The following is a 16,635-nucleotide window of genomic DNA, read 5'->3' on the forward strand; positions in this document are numbered from 1 at the left end:
ACAGAGAGAATACGGGTGGGGGCCTGGATACAAAATGTATTTTCCTGGATGATCTCCACCCAGCTAGGAAGGCTAGGGACGTTTACATCTGCAAATCCTCAGAAAAACTTGGCTGTGTGGTTGATACTCTCCTCCCTGCTTAAAAAACAAAGAATCTGAGTTCCAGGGAGGCTAAAAGACAGCAGATGCTGGAGGCATAATTCATAGCCCAGCCTTTTGTCTCCCAGAAAAATTCATTTGCCTCTCCCCCAACAGAGGCCCGATTGTTGCCGTTGGGAAAGGAATTATTCAGCCAAGATTTGGCCTTGTTTTAATCTGCAAACTCAGACATCCAGAGACAGCTAGAGATTCACATTTCCATCGCTAATTACTTCTGCAGCTCCTTTGCAAATACCAACCCTCTCCCCTTCCCTGTGCTGCTCTTTGACTGCAGAATCAGAGATTTCAAGAATGTACCGCTGTTGAAAACCCCTTGGAGATGCCTAGACTGAGGCAGTCCTTTGACAGATGAGGAAGCAGAAGCTCCAAAGGGGAAGTGACTTGTCCAAGGTCATGGGTGCACCTTAAGGTAGCCTTAGAGGTCATTGGATCCCAGCTCCTACACTGTCTGTGACTCAGCCCGAGACAAGGTGGCCCATCCATCATCGGATGGCTCCGGTCATTGGAAAGGTGACCTCACATTGAGCCAAAACGAGTTTCCCTTCAGCTCTTGTGTACTTGGGGCTTTCCCTCCACTTTAATCTTTGTGTGATCCCCTAAGGGTTCTGTTCGCCTACCTGAAATTAAGTAGAGGAATTTTACTCCTCGGTCTATTCTGCACAACTAAAGTTTCCATGGGCCGTTTTAATATTTTTATGCAGCCTCTTTCCAAGCACATGAACAGTACAGGTAGTGGGGTCATCTGGATTTGTGGTGTACAAAGTGCAGCATTTCTAAAAATAAGAACTGGAGAGAGTCACCATTTCAATGGTGTGCAGGGGAAAGATACGGCCAGCAGCAGCCTGGATCTCTGACAAGGGGCTCTTCTCGGTGGGCCAGGTCCCTGCAGGCCAGGTGGACCCTCAGTTCACCAGAGCAGGATTTTAACTGAGCACCATACTCTCTAAAGCACCGGAAGCAGGCAGTGTTGTGAGTGTGTGTGTACACGTGTGAGTTAGTGAGGGAGTGGGTGTGTTTGTCGGGGGTTGAACGTGTGAGCGTGGCAGTGTGTGAGTGTGCATGTGAGTGGATGTGTGAGAGCACAGGCATTGATGGTGCAATGACAGATTAAAAATACTGAATCCACCAGGGTCCCAGCAGGAAACAGATGGCGCATTCAAACTGGGTAATCTGAGGTGAGTTTAATAAAGGGACTGTTTCAAAGGTGTGGGCAGGGTGTACAGACCCACAAAGGAGAGTGCAGAGGCTGGAACAGTTGCAGGACACCAGTCGGAAGAGGCAAGGGGAGGAAGCCATCACTGGGACCTGGAGACACACAGTGCTGTGAGCAAAGGGCAGCCTGGTGGGCAGCATGGCCACGACCCCAACAGAAGCCAGAGCTGAGGCAAAGCAGCCCACTGAGGCAGCCCAAGGCAGGGTGAGGAAGGGAGAGCATGGATCCAAGAGACATCTGCAGAGATGTCCAGGACAAGTCCTGACAACTTTCATTTGTGAAGTCACAGCCCTTCATTCACTCGCAGAGGTCTCTAACCCCTTTATGACCCTGGTGAAATGATGGACCATTGCTCAAGAAAAATGCACAGTAGTCACAGACCTGAGTCTCTCTGCAGACAATTTCTTTTTTTTTAAAGATACTTTGTTGTTTCTACAATTGATATATGAATACATTCTCAGAAGGACCAACCCAAGCCATGCTGATATGTACAGTGTAATGACATGGGAATTCCCCATTCAGTCCTCCAGGCCTGCTCCCCTTGGCAGTAAGTTAATAGCTGGACAGTTTAGTGAATTTCCTTCCAGTCTTTTTTCTACATGTTTATATTTATGCAGCATAAAATTCCAGGACTATAAATACCTCTAAAAGCCTATTCCTTCAAAGCCCTTTCACATCTTCATTGGTTTGTTTGTTGGCTTGTTTTAAGAGATGAGGACTTGCTCTGTTGCCCAGGCTAGGGTACACTGGTGTCATCATAGCTCACTGCAGCCTTGAACTCCTGGGCTGAAGTGATCCTCCTGCACCTCCTGAATAGCTGGGACTACAGGTGCTGGCCACCACAGCTGGCTAATTATTTCTGTAGAGACAGGGCTTTACTTACTGTGTTGCCCAGACTGATCTTGGAACTCCAAGCCTCAAGCACCATGGCCTCCCAAAGTGCTGGGATTTCAGGTGTAAGCCACCGTGCCCAGCCCACACCTATTTTTGACAGGATTCACAGTTCACCACTCACCCCCATGGTAGGTTCAGAAAGCGTTTGAGATGTCTAATCTCATAATTGAAACACATCGGGACTCAAACCCAGGGACTTGATCTGTGTCCAGTTATCTTAGCACACCTTCACACATGGCTTACAAGAAAAAAAAAATAACTGTAAGAGCTATATCTGGTGGTGATGGCTGGAGTGATTGATAGGAGAGAGGAGAAACGGTGCAGTTAGCGACGCCGGGTTTCTTGTTTCTCTGCTGAGAGTTCCTAAGACAGCTTTGCTACTAAAAGGCAACACAGTTTTGGATTTCCTCTCCTGGTGTCTGGGACAAAAAAACACTTGTTCAGCTGCTCGATGTTCCTGGTGCAGTAGGTGTTTCTAGTGATCGCCTGGAGTTGGAAATCTACCCACGGCAGCTTTCATGAAGCTCTAAGATTTGGCGCCTGTTCTGCTTCCACGCGGAAACGTGTGGATCAGCAAGATCTTAGGCCAATTGACAGAGGCAGAATTGAAGCGCGCCCTTGGCTTTGATCACTCTCAGTACAATCTGGATTTTCCTTCTTCCAAAAGCCTAGAATATGTGTTAAAAAGCAGCCAATCCCCATCATTGCCACAGGAACACTCGAAGGCCCTCCAAATCGGCAGGTGGGAGTGGAGCTATTTGCTCGAATTGTCCATGATCTATTTTCTTCCTTCTCCTTCTTTTTTACTCTATTTATTTTTTATTTATTATTTGAGATGGAGTCTCATTATGTCACCCTTGGTAGAGTGCCGTGGCATCACAGCTCACAGCAATCTCCAACTCTTGGGCTTAAACAATTCTCTTGCCTCAGCCTTCCAAGTAGCTGAAACTACAGGCATCCACCACAACGCCCGGCTATTGTTTGTTGTTGTAGTTGTCATTGTTGTTTAGCAGTCCTGGGACAAGTTCGAACCCACCAGCCCCAGTGTATGTGGCCAGCGCCCTAACCATTGAGCTACAGGTGCCGAGCCTTCCTTCCCCTTCTTGAGGTTTCAGTGGGAGGTGAGATGGTGATGATCCTGGATTCACACAGCCCTTTATAATGCTCATGCCTACCCTATCCTCACAACAACCATTATTACTGGGACAAAAGATTAGCTTGCATCTACTCAGCGCTTACCAATGAGCCAGGGACTTAGCAAGTGCTCTGGGCGGATTATCTTATCAACCCAGAACAGAGAGCATTTTTTTTAAATTTCAGATTAATAAGAGAGTACAAACCATTAGGTGATATAGTTTACACGTATGTGGTTGAAGTCTGCGTTGCAGCTGTGTCCTTCCCCCAGGAGTGGGCCTTATAATGCATTGCACACATTGGGTGAGAACATACTGAACCCTCTCTTGCCTCCCCCATTCTTAAATTTAATTGAATTTGTTTGTTAGTCAGTTAGGTGGTTGGTTTGAGAAAGAGTCTCACTCTGTCACCCCAGGTAGAGTGCTATAGCATCACAGCTCACAGCAACCTCAAACGCTTGGGCTTGAGCAATCCTTGCCTTAGCCTCTCGAGTAGCTAGGGCTATAAGCATGCACCACTACATCTGCCCAGTTTTTCTATTTTTAGTAGAAATGGGGTCTTGCTCTTGCTCCAGCTGGTCTTGAACTCTTGAGCTCAAGCAATCTACCTGCCTCAGCCTCCCAGTGTGCTAGGATTAGAGGTGTGAGCCACTGTGCCCAACCTTAATTGAGTTTGTTTTGTTTTTTTGTTTTGTTTTTGGCCAGGGCTGGGTTTGAACCTGCCACCTCTGGCATATGGGGCCAGCGTCCTACTCCTTTGAGCCATAGGCGCCGCCTATGAGTTATGTTTTTTTGAGTTATGCCTTAATTGAGTTTTGTTGGTTTTTTTTTTTTTTTTTTGAGACAGAGCCTCAAGCTGTTCCCCTGGGTAGAGTGCCATGGCATCACAGCTCACAGCAACCTCCAACTCCTGGGCTCAAACGAGTCTCCTGCCTCCACCTCCCAAGTAGCTGGGACTACAGGCGCCCGCGACAATGCCCGGCTATTTTTTGGTTGCAGCCATCACTGTTGTTTGGCAGGCCCGGGCTGTATTCGAACCAGCCAGCCTCAGGTGTATGTGGCTGGCGCCTTAGCCACTTGAGCCACAGGTGCCAAGCCTTAATTGAGTTTCTTAATAGCTGTAAACTAGAGGCTTGGGGGTTTCACTGACCTGCCCAAGGCCACTCAGCTCATAGGGCTGGAGCTGGAATTCAACTCCTAGCAGCCTGGCTCCAGAGCCTGTGCCTGCAACCACAGGTATCCTGGTAGGACCAGTATGGTCACCCCCACTTTACAGATGAGGAAACTGAGGCCAACAAGATCACTTCCAGGAACAGACAGCTAGTAACCTGGCTTTCATGTACATCTTCTGGCTCCATGTCTGTTGATCTTTCCTTACTTCCTTAATTAAAGATAAATTAATACTAATATGTTTTTAAAAGATCAATAACAAACCATTTTTAAGTGTCCACCTCTGAGGTTGATTAGGTTTCCAGAATATGAGTAAATAAACATGGCTCTGGGCCCTCTTTTTAATTTTTTTTTTTGAGACAGAGTCTCACTATGTCGCCCTCAGTAGAGTTCTATGGCATCACAGCTCACAGCATCCTCCAACTTGGGCTTAAGGGATTCTCTTGCCTCAGCCTCCTGAGTAGCTGGGACTACAGGTGCCCGCTACAACGCCAGGTTATTTTTTGGTTGCAGTTGTCATTGTTGTTTAGCTGGCCTGGGCCAGGCTCAAACCTGCCACCTGGTGTATGTGGCCAGCGCCCTACTCACTGAGTGACGGGCCCCAAGCCTTTGGGCCCTCTTCTAAAAGAGCTCCAGCCCACTGTGAGGAGGTTGCCCCACCCCAAGGCAAAGAGTCTGCCAGGAGATATTTTCCTATCAGCATAAAGTCAACTGTAAAAGTGTCTTTCAGCTGGCAAACTGACTTTTCACCAGGCAAAGCTTTGCTGAGAACATACCTCGTTCACCAAGAAACCCAAATGCCAGGCCCAAGTTTTCCCTTGCAAGTCAAACCAGGCTCCCGCCAGTTTGTTGCCATTTTTCCTGCTGCTGCAACAGTTACGTGTCCCTGCTTTAGGAAGGAATTTCCACTGCTCTATGGGAGGATGGATAATTTCTAAACAGTGAGAGCTTCCAAGGGATTTGTATATCGTGATGAAAACCCTTCTCCAGCAAATGTTTATTGATGGCTGCAAATGTCAGCTCAGCGTGGGGAAGCTCCTCTAACAGCTGGAGCTATCCAAAACTAAAATTGGGCTGCTCCCACAGGTGGTGAGTTTCCTTGCGCTGGAGGTATTTAGGCAACAGCAGGGAAACCCCTGTCAGTTTCCTGATCATGTCCTGTGCTAGGTTTTGTGGCTGATACAGAAGTGAACAAGACCAGTTCCTAGGATCAAGGGAGTTTTTATTACTGGAAATGATAAATAAGCCTGAACCAAACAACAAAAAATTATTTTGTTCTGGAGCATGCTGAGATGGAGCAGAGAAGAGCCCAGGCTGCAGATGAGGCTTTATTTAGGCTTTGTCACGAATGCTCAGTATGATTTTAAGAAACTAGCACCCACCCCATGGGCCTCAATTTTCTCCTCTGTAAAATGGGCTCATTAAACATGATAATCTTTAAGACCCTTTCAAGCTCTCCAAGTCTGAGTCAGCGTGCGTGGGTGTCTGGGGAAGGGCTTTGGAAACTTGGGCTGCTGAAGCATTCACTGTTATTTATAGACCTATCACATTGGAATGGAGCTTCAGCCCTGCCCTGCAGAAGCACATCTGACAAATGATTTATGATGGTAATTGACGTTTGTACTTACTCATTCTTTATCTATTGCTGCTAATGGCGCAAGGAAGCACAGACACACACATACCAGGTCTCAGCACTGTTAGGCCTCAGCATTATTCAGGGTGGTCCTGTGTTGGGAGTATCCTGTCTGGCCGCAGAACAGGTGTCTCAGCGAAGGTCCCAGCAGGAAAGAACATGCTTTCTTTGTGAAGAAACTTACACAACAGGAACCAACATGGAAGCTGAGGCGCTCAAGGGTGAACAAAGTGGGAAGCTGTTAGCACCCCAGGCCTGCAGCCAGTGGAGGGAATGGGTTTGTCACAGTGACACAGCTATGGCAATGCCAGGGCAAAGCAGGGAAGCAGGGAGCAGGCTCATAACCTCCACCTCTCTCCTTCCTGCCTCTGGTCCCCTGCCCATTGGCCAACTCCCCTAGAAACCTGAGGGAGAGAGAGTCAGGGAACGTGATCTGTAGAAGTCAGCCTACAGGACTCCCAAGACCAGAGGCAGGAGAGGAACCATCCCCGCTTTCCTATCGGTGCCTGGGCACAGGTGGCACTTCCATCAGAGAATCTCCTGGCCCCGACAACTCCAGCCTTGACTGTGCCCCAGGGGCTTCTTTTTCCTTTCCCAGCTCAGGGCTAGCAGGTGTCCGGAATCTGTTCTCTGCTCTGATACTTATGGCATCAGTGGAGTCATAGCCACGCTCCGCTTCCCTCCACAGCTGAGGTGTTTTCACAAGCTCCCTGCCCACTGAGACTGCAACAGTCTCCCATTTTCCTCTCTTAGGGAACGGCAGGGTGGGCTAGTACTCTGCGTTTAAGTGGCCCAAGTTCAGACCCCAGCTGTGCCCCTTGCAAGCCCCATATCCTGAGAATTACTGGACTTTTCTCTAGTCCATAAAATCAAGACAGTTGCCTGCTGACCAGTAGATAATAGGAATTAAAAGCTGTGTGCCAGGTACTGTGCTCTAAGCCTTCACATCCAGTGGCTCCACAACCCAGCCACTGTTGTTATTATCTCCATTTTACAGACAGAGAAAACTGAGACTTGGGTCATTTGCCCAAGCTCACAGGAATAAACTGATTCAGGTGGCAAATCCGGGAACTGTCTCATTTCAAAGTCCCTAAGCCACCAGCTCCCCCACCGAGCTGTTGCTTTGAGGCCTGAATGAAATAACTAAGGAGTGTTGGCCTCCAGCTTGGTGCTCGGCAGGAATAAGGGCCCCGCTATATTATTTTACTACCCTGTACCCGTTTCCCCTGTACAGGGCCTGGCTTCTACCAACAGCACCTGGTTTTCCACCCAGCCAGCTGCCTGATCTAAATGTTTTCTGTTTGATAGAGAAAAAATCCTGTCACTGCCACTTTTTATTAGCTCTACCTGTAGAACTGGGAGAATTTGGAGAGGTCAAAATCAGCAGGAGGAATCCTGAGGACAATGGCACTAAGCTCAATCTTTGAGATGTCCAGAACTTCAGACATTCCTTTATTCTTCCAGCAAGCATCTACTCAGCCCCATACTGAGGTTGCTAGGCCTTTGAGCAAACAAAGAGAGTGAGATACGGCTCCTAGTCCATTGTCCCGACTGTTATCTACAATCTGGTGTAGTAGAGGCCTGAATCCTAGCGGAGAGAGGAAAGGCAGCCCAGAGGGATGGCCCAGCCTCAGCTCAGCTGGTAAACCAGCTCCCTGGAGGAAAAGGAAATAAAACTCTGCTTTGTAGTATTTACCAATTTCTACGGTAAACGCCCCACCATGTCAATTCCAGGCTGCAAGTACAAAGTCACTAAAAGCGGAATCGGGAAGAGATGCACAGTGGGTCCTGCCAGCCGGGGCGTGCGGGTGCTGCTGCTGTCATTTCCATTAGTCCCTACGCTCCAGCCCACTGGCCCACTCTCAGCTTCTTCAGAAACTCCACATCCTTTCCCAAGAGAGCTCAGTCGGGAAAGCTTCTCCTGCCTCTGGCCCTCTGCACCTTAACCTCCTCATCCTCTAAGTCTCAGCTTTAGTGTCACTCTCACAAGGAGCCTTGCCTAACCCCCACCTAACTGGGCCCAGGGAGTGTTGCTCCTCTCTCCCTTCCTTATGTCTAGTTTTAGCTATGTATGGGATTGTGGGATCAATATGTATTTCTGTCCTATCTGAGAACACAGCTCAGCAGCGTATCAGTAGTGCCTAGTGCAGTGCCTGGCACACAGCAGCTGTGCTCGAAATAATTGCTGAATGCTGAATGAAGGAGAGGCCATTTGAGTGGGGCCTTAACGGGTGAATAGGAGTTTGCAAGGTGGAAGGGGGGAGGAGAGGGGAGAAGAACAGGCAGAAGCATAGAAGTCAATGTGTGTGGAGGTATTCTGGAAATACAGGCGATCTGGTGTGACTGGAGCTTGAGTGTGTGGTGGGACCTGCAGAGGAGGCAGGTGGCCTGGGCCAAATTGAGAGGAACCAAGGTATCCGATGGTGGTATCATTCTCACCAACCCCATTTCCCACCCAAGAAAACCAAAGCTATTTGGTAAGAATCAGAGGTCTTGGGAGAAATCAAGGCATAGCTCAGCCCCTCCTTCCCAATGAGGAGGCTGGGGTCCCTTGACACCATGGGGCTCTCCTGTGCTTCCTGCTCTATTCTCGATCAATGGTGCTCCCACCTAGCAAATGCCAAAAGGCCCTCCAGCCAGGGAAAACTGAAAGGTCCTGATTGGTCAGGACCTAACAGAAATCAGGCAATACAGAGAACAACTTCAAATGCTGTCAGATACCATGATAGAGGCCTGAAGCCAAGTAGAAATAGGAAAGGCAGTCCTGGGACATTGGTTCTGCAACTGGCCTGTCTGGGTCTGAATCGCAGCTTCACTCACCACGGTTTTGTGACCTCAGACAAGCAGCTTACCCTCTCTGATCCTGATTCCTCATCTACAAAATGGGAATCACAATAGAACTTAATTTCATGGAGTAGCTGTGAGCATTAAATGAGCTTATAAGTGAAGAAGACTTAGCACAGTGCGGGGCACAGAGAAAGCACTCAGGGTATGTCGGCTGTTATCGCTGCTAATTATCTACAGGAGTCAAAAGATTGTAATGGTTAAAGTGAATGGAGAAACTATTATTTCATTTTGTCCTGATTCTAGGCTGAGGAAGAAAACTGACATGTTGAGCTGGGTGCAGTGGCTCATTCTATAATCCTAGCACTCTGGGAGGCCGAGGCAGGAGGATCACTGAGCCCAGGAGTTTGAGGTTGCTATGAGTTAGGCTGGTGCCACTGCATGCTAGCTGAGACAACAGAGTAAGACTCTGTCAAAAAGAAAAGAAAAGAAAAGGGCACATGTTTTAGGCACTAAAATATATAGGAACTCTCTACTCATCCTCATCACGACTCTTTCTCCTCTGGTTTTTCAGTTAATGTAAAAACTCAGAGAGGTGGGGTGACTTGCAGGGTCAAGAAGCTAATTCATGACAGCCATTGTACCACACCCAGATCTCTTAGAGCAGTGGTTCTCAACCTGTGGGTCGTGAGCCCTTTGGGGGTCAACAGTCTTTTCACAGGGGTCACCTAAGACCATCCTGCATATCAGATATTTACATTATCACTCATTAACAGTAGCAAAATTACAGTTATGAAGAAGCAACGAAAATAATTTTATGGTTGGGAGTCACCACAACATGAAGAAATGTATTAAAGGGTTGCAGCATTAGGAAGGTTAAGAACCACTGTCTTAGAGCCTTCTTAGCTTTTTCCTAGGGCGCAGCTTGATGGGGATTTGCCCACTCCCTGTCTAATCCTGAGTAACTCCTCAGCTTCAACTCATCCTTAGTCCTTCAGCAAATTACTTCTCCTTCCTGAACCTCAATCATCCCAGTCAGGGTTAGTATTGCTAATTGCTTTAACAAACAAACCCCTCAACACGGTGGCTTAATACAAAGGTGTCATTCTTGCTGTGGCTCAGTGCACTGTGGGCTAGTGGGGCTGGGGAGCTCTGTGCATTCAGGGACCTGGTCTCCTGCTATCTTTTGACTACCAGTCCACCCTAGGGCCTCAGAGTCTTCCCCTGGCCCCTGAGCAGCTGGCCATCAGGTGAGGAAAGGGAGGATGCAGAAAGCACACTGCTCTAAACCACCTCAGCACAGACTAACAAACCTCCCTTCCACTCCCATTTCATTGGCAGGAACTAGTCACAGGGCCCTGCTCTACTCTCGGTCACTGGGGCTCTAGATGCAAGGGCTGGGGAGAAGTGGTCCAATGGCGTACAAAGAGAGGACATAACCCAGGTGACCGCCATGCTATCTCTGCTGCAGGGGTGGCCCAGGTTCTGCATTCCCACTGACCACACTGGAGTGCAGAAGTTGGGAGTCCCAGTTCATCCCCCCATCTGTAGCCTGGGCCTGCCCTCCCTGAGCTCTGTTCCTCCTCCCTCCCACCCGGGAAGAGCACCCATCCTGCCAAGCCTCCTCAGAGGGTGGGTGGCTGGTGAGATAATGATCTTACCAAGCTTACTGCCTCTTGGAAGGCAGGTGCTGGAGAAAAACCAAGTCTGCTTTGATTTTTCTCCCTGTTCCTTTCACATTCCTTCCCAGGATAAATTTAGCCAGCCCTTGCTTTGAACGGCAGTGCCCGGGATGCAACTTTTTGTTCGAGTCAGTGTCAAAGCCGTTTTCATGGCTGCAGCCTTAGGCCAGCAATGAAGACTTACTTCAGGACCACAGCCCCAGCCTTTGCCCTGCCACAAACATCTGTGACTCACCCTGTCACCTTTGATTAGTCCCTATGGGCAGCCGTTGCCACATCTCTGAGATAAGGCCTTGAATTCTTCAATGATGTGAAACAGAACACAGGATTTAGAAGGGCTCCGAGATCTTGCACAAAGGTTGTCTCTTCCTTAACAGCCACCTAGAGCTCAGAGGCAGGACAGTTCAGAGGGCACAAGCATGGATTTTAGAGGCATCAGTATTGTTCAGAACCCCAGCTCAGGAAAGTTACATTCTCATCTGTCTCCTCACCTATAAAATAGGTCAGCAACAGTGTAGTCTTCGTGAGATTGGTGGAGGTCCTCATAGCAAGGGATTTGCATCTCTTCCTGGGGCCCTCTAAACATGAGTGTGGAGCGGTGATGGTCTAGACCAGGCATCCTCAAACTACAGCCCACAGGCCACATGTGGTCCGCCTAGGACATTTATATGGCCCACCGGATGTTTTTGCCACCGCTGCCTGTTCTGCTTAGCAGCCGACTTGTCCCGGGGCCCGCAGTCCGGCCCTCCAATGGTCTGAGGGACAGTGAACTGGCCCCGTGCTTAAAAGTTTGAGGACTCGGCTCGGCGCCTATAGCTCAACCGGCTAAGGCGCCAGCCACGTACACCTAAGGTGGCGGGTTCGAATCCCCAGCCCGGACCCGCCAAACAACAATGATGGCTGCAACCAAGAAATAGCCGGGCGTTGTGGCGGGCGCCTGTGGTCCCAGCTACTTGGGAGGCAGAGGCAGGAGACTCGCTTGAGCCCAGGAGTTGGAGGTTGCTATGAGCTGTAATGCCACGGCACTCTGCCCAGGGGGACAGCTTGAGGCTCTGTCTCAAAAAAAAAAAAAAAAGTTTGAGGACTCCTGGTCTAGACTTACCCTCAGGCCAACCTGAAAGCCACAGTTGGTACCTCCTAGAGCCTTCTGTCCCTTCCAGAGACTTCTCTAGTCTTCTCTAAACTATTCTGAAAGGCCTCTTGGACCTCATCATCTCTGTAGATACGGTGTCCTTTCGGGTGTCTCCTACTAACCTCTGCTGCCATGACTAAAATTCATTCTGCTTTGCCTTGGCTGTGAAGCCCCCTTCCCCTACCACCCAGACCATAATTTACCATAGTGTTAAAGATAGGTGAGCCCCTCCTCTCCTTTCTCAGCCTCCTTCCAGGGCCACTCTCACTTCTACCCTGGGTCTTACGCTCTCTTGAGAAGACCCCCTTATCTCTCTGCCTTTGCCTTCAGCTGCAAAGCCTGCAGGGAAACACCTTCTCAGGTCGGGTTCTCCCAGAAACCTTTCTCTCACTGAGTAGTTTTCAGCCTCATGCAAGGTAACAGGTGCATCACTCAGGCACAAAAGCTCTGGCCACGCCCACATTCAGGCAGAGACAGAAAATGTGCCACCTGTTCTCCCACACTCCTTCCTGACCCAGATAAAGTTCTCCGGACCTGAGCTTCCTGTCCTGTGGAATGAGGGTGGTAGGGGTGCTTGTTCTGAAAGGGGACAGTGAGTGGCCTCAAGAGGGGCAACTGAATGAAGGGACTTGTGCATACAGGTACCTGCACTCGGGTTAAAGGATGCCAACAAGGCTGGTGAAGGACCTCAGGGCTGGCAACCCGGGGACCACCTTGGCTGGCAGGGGCAAGGGGAGGGAGCAGTTCCCAGAACCCGGAGAGCTAAGCCAGTGTTAGAAGCTCAGTAGATTAAACACTCTGAACCTTTCTTTCCTCTGCCCTCTGCCTCCCTGTCAGTGCCTCCCATCAACTGTACCCACCAAGAAACAGAGGACAGGTTGTAATTCATCTCTGCAGAACAGGCTTCCAGGAGCCCAGAGCTGGGCAGAGAAGGGGCAGGAAATGGGTGTGGAGGAGCAGACAGAATATCTAACAAAAGAATCTCCATGGTGCCCAGCTAGAAGGGCTGATCTCAGCAAGTGTTTACCCATCTCCCCAGCAGACCTGTGAGGGGGCAGGAGCACACCCGACTTTACAGACAAGGAAACTGACACCCCTTCTAAGGGCTAAGGAGCATAAAAGGCCAAGCTGCTGGCAAATGGTGCAGCCAGGAGTTAGGTTCATTTCTGCCTGACTCCTAAGTTCCCCATGACCAGATGGCAGCCCGAGTAGACAGTGGCAGATGTTTTATGATTTAAGGTGACCCTTCCCCATCACAAATTTTCTTCCTCCTGTGTCTGTAACCCTCCATTATTGATGCACCCGAGCTGAGCAGTTGCTTCTCCCTGGTGTATGGTTTCAAATGCAAATATCTCTGGGAGGAGGATCATATCAATCATTGAACACTTTCAGGGAATGAGTTTCCAGACCCCTGCTGGGGGAGGCCTGGGAGCCTGTGGGGGTGGAAACACTGAAAGGGACGCACAGAGTAAGAGTGATGTTGACCCCACACCATCAAGGAGCTTTCTGGGCCCTTTCACTCCCAGCATTTCACTCAATCCTCACCACTTTTCAAAGATACCATCTTCAGAAACCCACTTTACAGCTGTGGGAGAGTAGCCCAAAGAGATCACACTTTACCAGAGTTAGTGTTTTGCCTACGATGGGCAGAGCTACCTGGGGAATGAGCATTGGCTTTTGAAGCCCCAAACTGCTGCAGTTCACATCCCAAGTCTGACAATTAATAACTATAAAACTGCAAGTGAATCTCTTCTCCACCATAGGATCTACAAAATGCAGGTGTGAACACACACACACACACACACACACACCCGTGTTGAACACCCACCTCTGATCACTCTCCTGAGATCCCAGTCTGGTACATGGTACCCAGCAGCCAAGGCAGAGAAGGTGTAGAGGTCAAAGTCTTGAACTTGTGCAAATCCAGCACTGGGTCTCCTCGGCTGAGTGTCCCTGGACAAGCCAACTAACCTCTCTAGGAGACTCATTTGAGAAATAGAGCAGCCGCATGCCCATCTGTATTAGTCCATCTTTGTGTTTATAATAGGATAGATGAACCTGGGTAATTGATAAAGAAAAGGAATTTATTTCTTACCGTTACTGGGACATCCAAGGTGGAGGAGCCACATCTGGCGAGAGTCTTCCTGCTTGTGGGACTCTGCAGAATGTCGAGCTGTCGCAGGGTATCACATGGCAAGGGCACGTGCTAATGTGCTAGCTCAGGTCTTTTTCATCTCCTTACAGAGCCACCAGTCCCCCTCCCAGGATAGCCCATTAATCCATTCATCCATGAATAGATTAATCCATTCATGAGGGCAAAGCCCTCAAGATCCAATCACCTCTTAAAGGCTCTGACTCTCAATACTGCCACACTGGGGATTAAGTTTCAACATGAGGCTTGGAGGGGGCATTCAAACCAGCACTATCCCATAGGTTTGTTGCACAGATAAAAGGAGATGAGGTGTCTGGATGCACTTTTTAAAAAAAATTGTTCTATACATGTAAACATATTCCTTTAGCAATAAGAACATCGGCAAATATTTCCTGAGTGCTTACTATGTTTTAGGCACTATTCTAAACCCCCCAGTGCAAGTGGTTTCACTCTATTCTCTTGGCAACCTTATGAAATGAGACTTTTGTATTATTCCCACTCATAAAAAAGGAAATTGAGTCTCAGAGAGGCTAAATAACTGGCCCAGGTTGCACAGTCAGTAAGTGGCAGAGAGGCTTGTGGAGGGGACTGAGGCCCCAAGAGACCCAAAAGTCAGAATGGAAGAAGCTTGGTGTCCAGCCACAGCTCAAACCTTTGTACACACCAGAATTATTGGGGAAATTATTTAAAAGGCAGCATCCAGGGCTCCACCACAGACATGCTGATTTTATGAGTTCAAGGTCAAATCCAGGAATCTGCTTTTTTAACAAGCCCCCATTATGACGCCAGAGCAGAAGGGGAACCGTGACAGGTATCTCAGAAACCATGGCAAGGGTTGCTTGGTAGGTAGAGTTACAAGGCTCTAGAGGAGACAAAGTTCAGAAGGGAGAGATGGGAACACACAGTGAGACCCACCTTCACCTGTGACCCCCAGGTTTGCCAAGTACTACAAGATGGAGAATGGCAGCGAGTACCGCACACTCCTGAAGGCTTTCGGCATCCGCTTCGACGTGCTGGTGTATGGGAATGTGAGTCCTGGGGCCAGGCAGCCGGGGTGGACAGGAGAGGCAGCCCGGAGCAGCTGGTGGGCCCTGAAAAGGCTCCTCCAGGGAGCAAGGGTCTGTGCTAACCAGCTTTGATACCCTCAGCTGGTCAGTCTCCTGCTGATCTCCCAAAAACCCTTCTGGCCCCAAGTTTAGCCACAGGCCTCACCCCACCTCTGCCCACGTGCCTTGGTCTTTCTGCATACAGGCTGGCAAGTTCAACATCATCCCCACCATCATCAGCTCCGTGGCGGCCTTTACTTCTGTGGGAGTGGTGAGTCCAGACTGACAGGAGGCCAGTCAGAGCGGGGCCCAGACTGGCACAGGTGGGCAGGGGCGAGATGGGGGCAAGGTACCTCAGCCTCCTGCACCAGCTCCCTGCCGCGCAGGCCCCAGCTGGAACATCTCCAATCACAGAGCACAGAGCACGGGAAAGAGCCTCCCATTTTCAAGAGGCTCCACCTGTTACAAAGTTGCTGTTTCTTACCCAGAAGGTGGGGGGAAAGACTCCAGGGTTTCCACAGACAGATGCCTTGATGAGGAGCAGAGCCCACGTGGCTAGGCAGGGACAAAGCCCGCTCCCAGAGACTTCTACCCCTCAAGTCCTCTCTCTGCCTAGTTGTGGTCTGTGCGACTCCAGGAGCTGAGAAAGCAGGCCATGAAGATGTCCCTCAAAGCCCCTGGGCATTTGTCTAAGCGGAATCATCCACCAGGCCCCTCTGGAGGACTCACCTCCCACCCTGTCCTGGGCAGTACAGGGGCTGCCTGCGCCCACTGCTTCCTGCCACCCTGCCCCTACCCCTCCAGGGCTCCCTCTGAGCCTGCCTTGCCTCTCCTCCTCTAGGGGACTGTTCTCTGTGACATCATCCTGCTCAACTTCCTCAAGGGGGCCGACCAGTACAAAGCCAAGAAGTTTGAGGAGGTGAGTTGGGGCAGGGCAGAGCAGGTGCTGGCCCCCTCCGGACTTTGAGTGACTCCCCTTTGGGGATCTTCTGGAGGGGAGTTCATTGGACCTCACTAAATATTTCGGGTTGGCAGAAGAGAGAATTTGGCCAAGAATCTCAGGGGCTCTGGGAGTGTCACTGCCAACATCCTCCCCATGCCCCAGCTCCATCGTCCCCTCTCCATTTCCAGCTATGGGATGGCTCAAGTTTCTGTTTGCCCTTGGGCTACATGGAAAGAGTCTTGGGATAAGTAAGCAGGTCAGGGGCCCTCACTGCTGAGTCTGTCAAATGGGGGCACATAGGAGGACTTTCTGCCTGCAGGTGAGCGAGACGACACTGAAGGGTGCTGCCTTGACCAACCCAGTGTACCCCAGTGACCAGACCACGGTGGAAAAGCAATCCACGGATTCGGGGGCATACTCTATAGGCCACTAGGGCCTCTTCCCAGAGCCCTACCCACACCCATGGGCTACAGGCCTCCCACAGAGGACCCCAGCTGAGCAAGGGATGAGGGAGAAGAGGGGCTCTCATTTCTGCCACTCACCCCATGAGGCTGCAGGTGTCTGGGCCTCCTGTTTCTCCGGCAGACAGTGCATGCTCCCTGCTAAGATCCCAACCTCACTTTCACCCCTTTCCCTTGTATGCTTCCCAAGCCCCCAGGGGCAGCAGCACCCAAGTCATCCCTTTTCCAAGGAG

General features: G+C 50.0%; 1 protein-coding gene across 1 annotated transcript in view; it reads left to right on the forward strand.

The window, feature by feature from the left end:
- Window positions 1–16,415, forward strand: part of P2RX3 (purinergic receptor P2X 3) — a 30,914-nt gene extending 14,499 nt beyond the window's left edge. Inside the window, exons 9-12 of the mRNA XM_003801335.2 lie at window positions 14,887–14,980; window positions 15,204–15,269; window positions 15,840–15,917; window positions 16,261–16,415. Coding sequence (XP_003801383.1) covers window positions 14,887–14,980; window positions 15,204–15,269; window positions 15,840–15,917; window positions 16,261–16,374 — 352 coding nt within the window. The 3' untranslated portion in view covers window positions 16,375–16,415. The remainder of the gene's footprint in view (window positions 1–14,886; window positions 14,981–15,203; window positions 15,270–15,839; window positions 15,918–16,260) is intronic.
- Window positions 16,416–16,635: the final 220 nt, after the last annotated feature.

Source organism: Otolemur garnettii, unplaced genomic scaffold (genome assembly GCF_000181295.1).
Source record: "Otolemur garnettii isolate 467f Iridium unplaced genomic scaffold, OtoGar3 scaffold00209, whole genome shotgun sequence".
In the NCBI taxonomy this organism is placed as follows: Eukaryota; Metazoa; Chordata; class Mammalia; order Primates; family Galagidae; genus Otolemur; species Otolemur garnettii.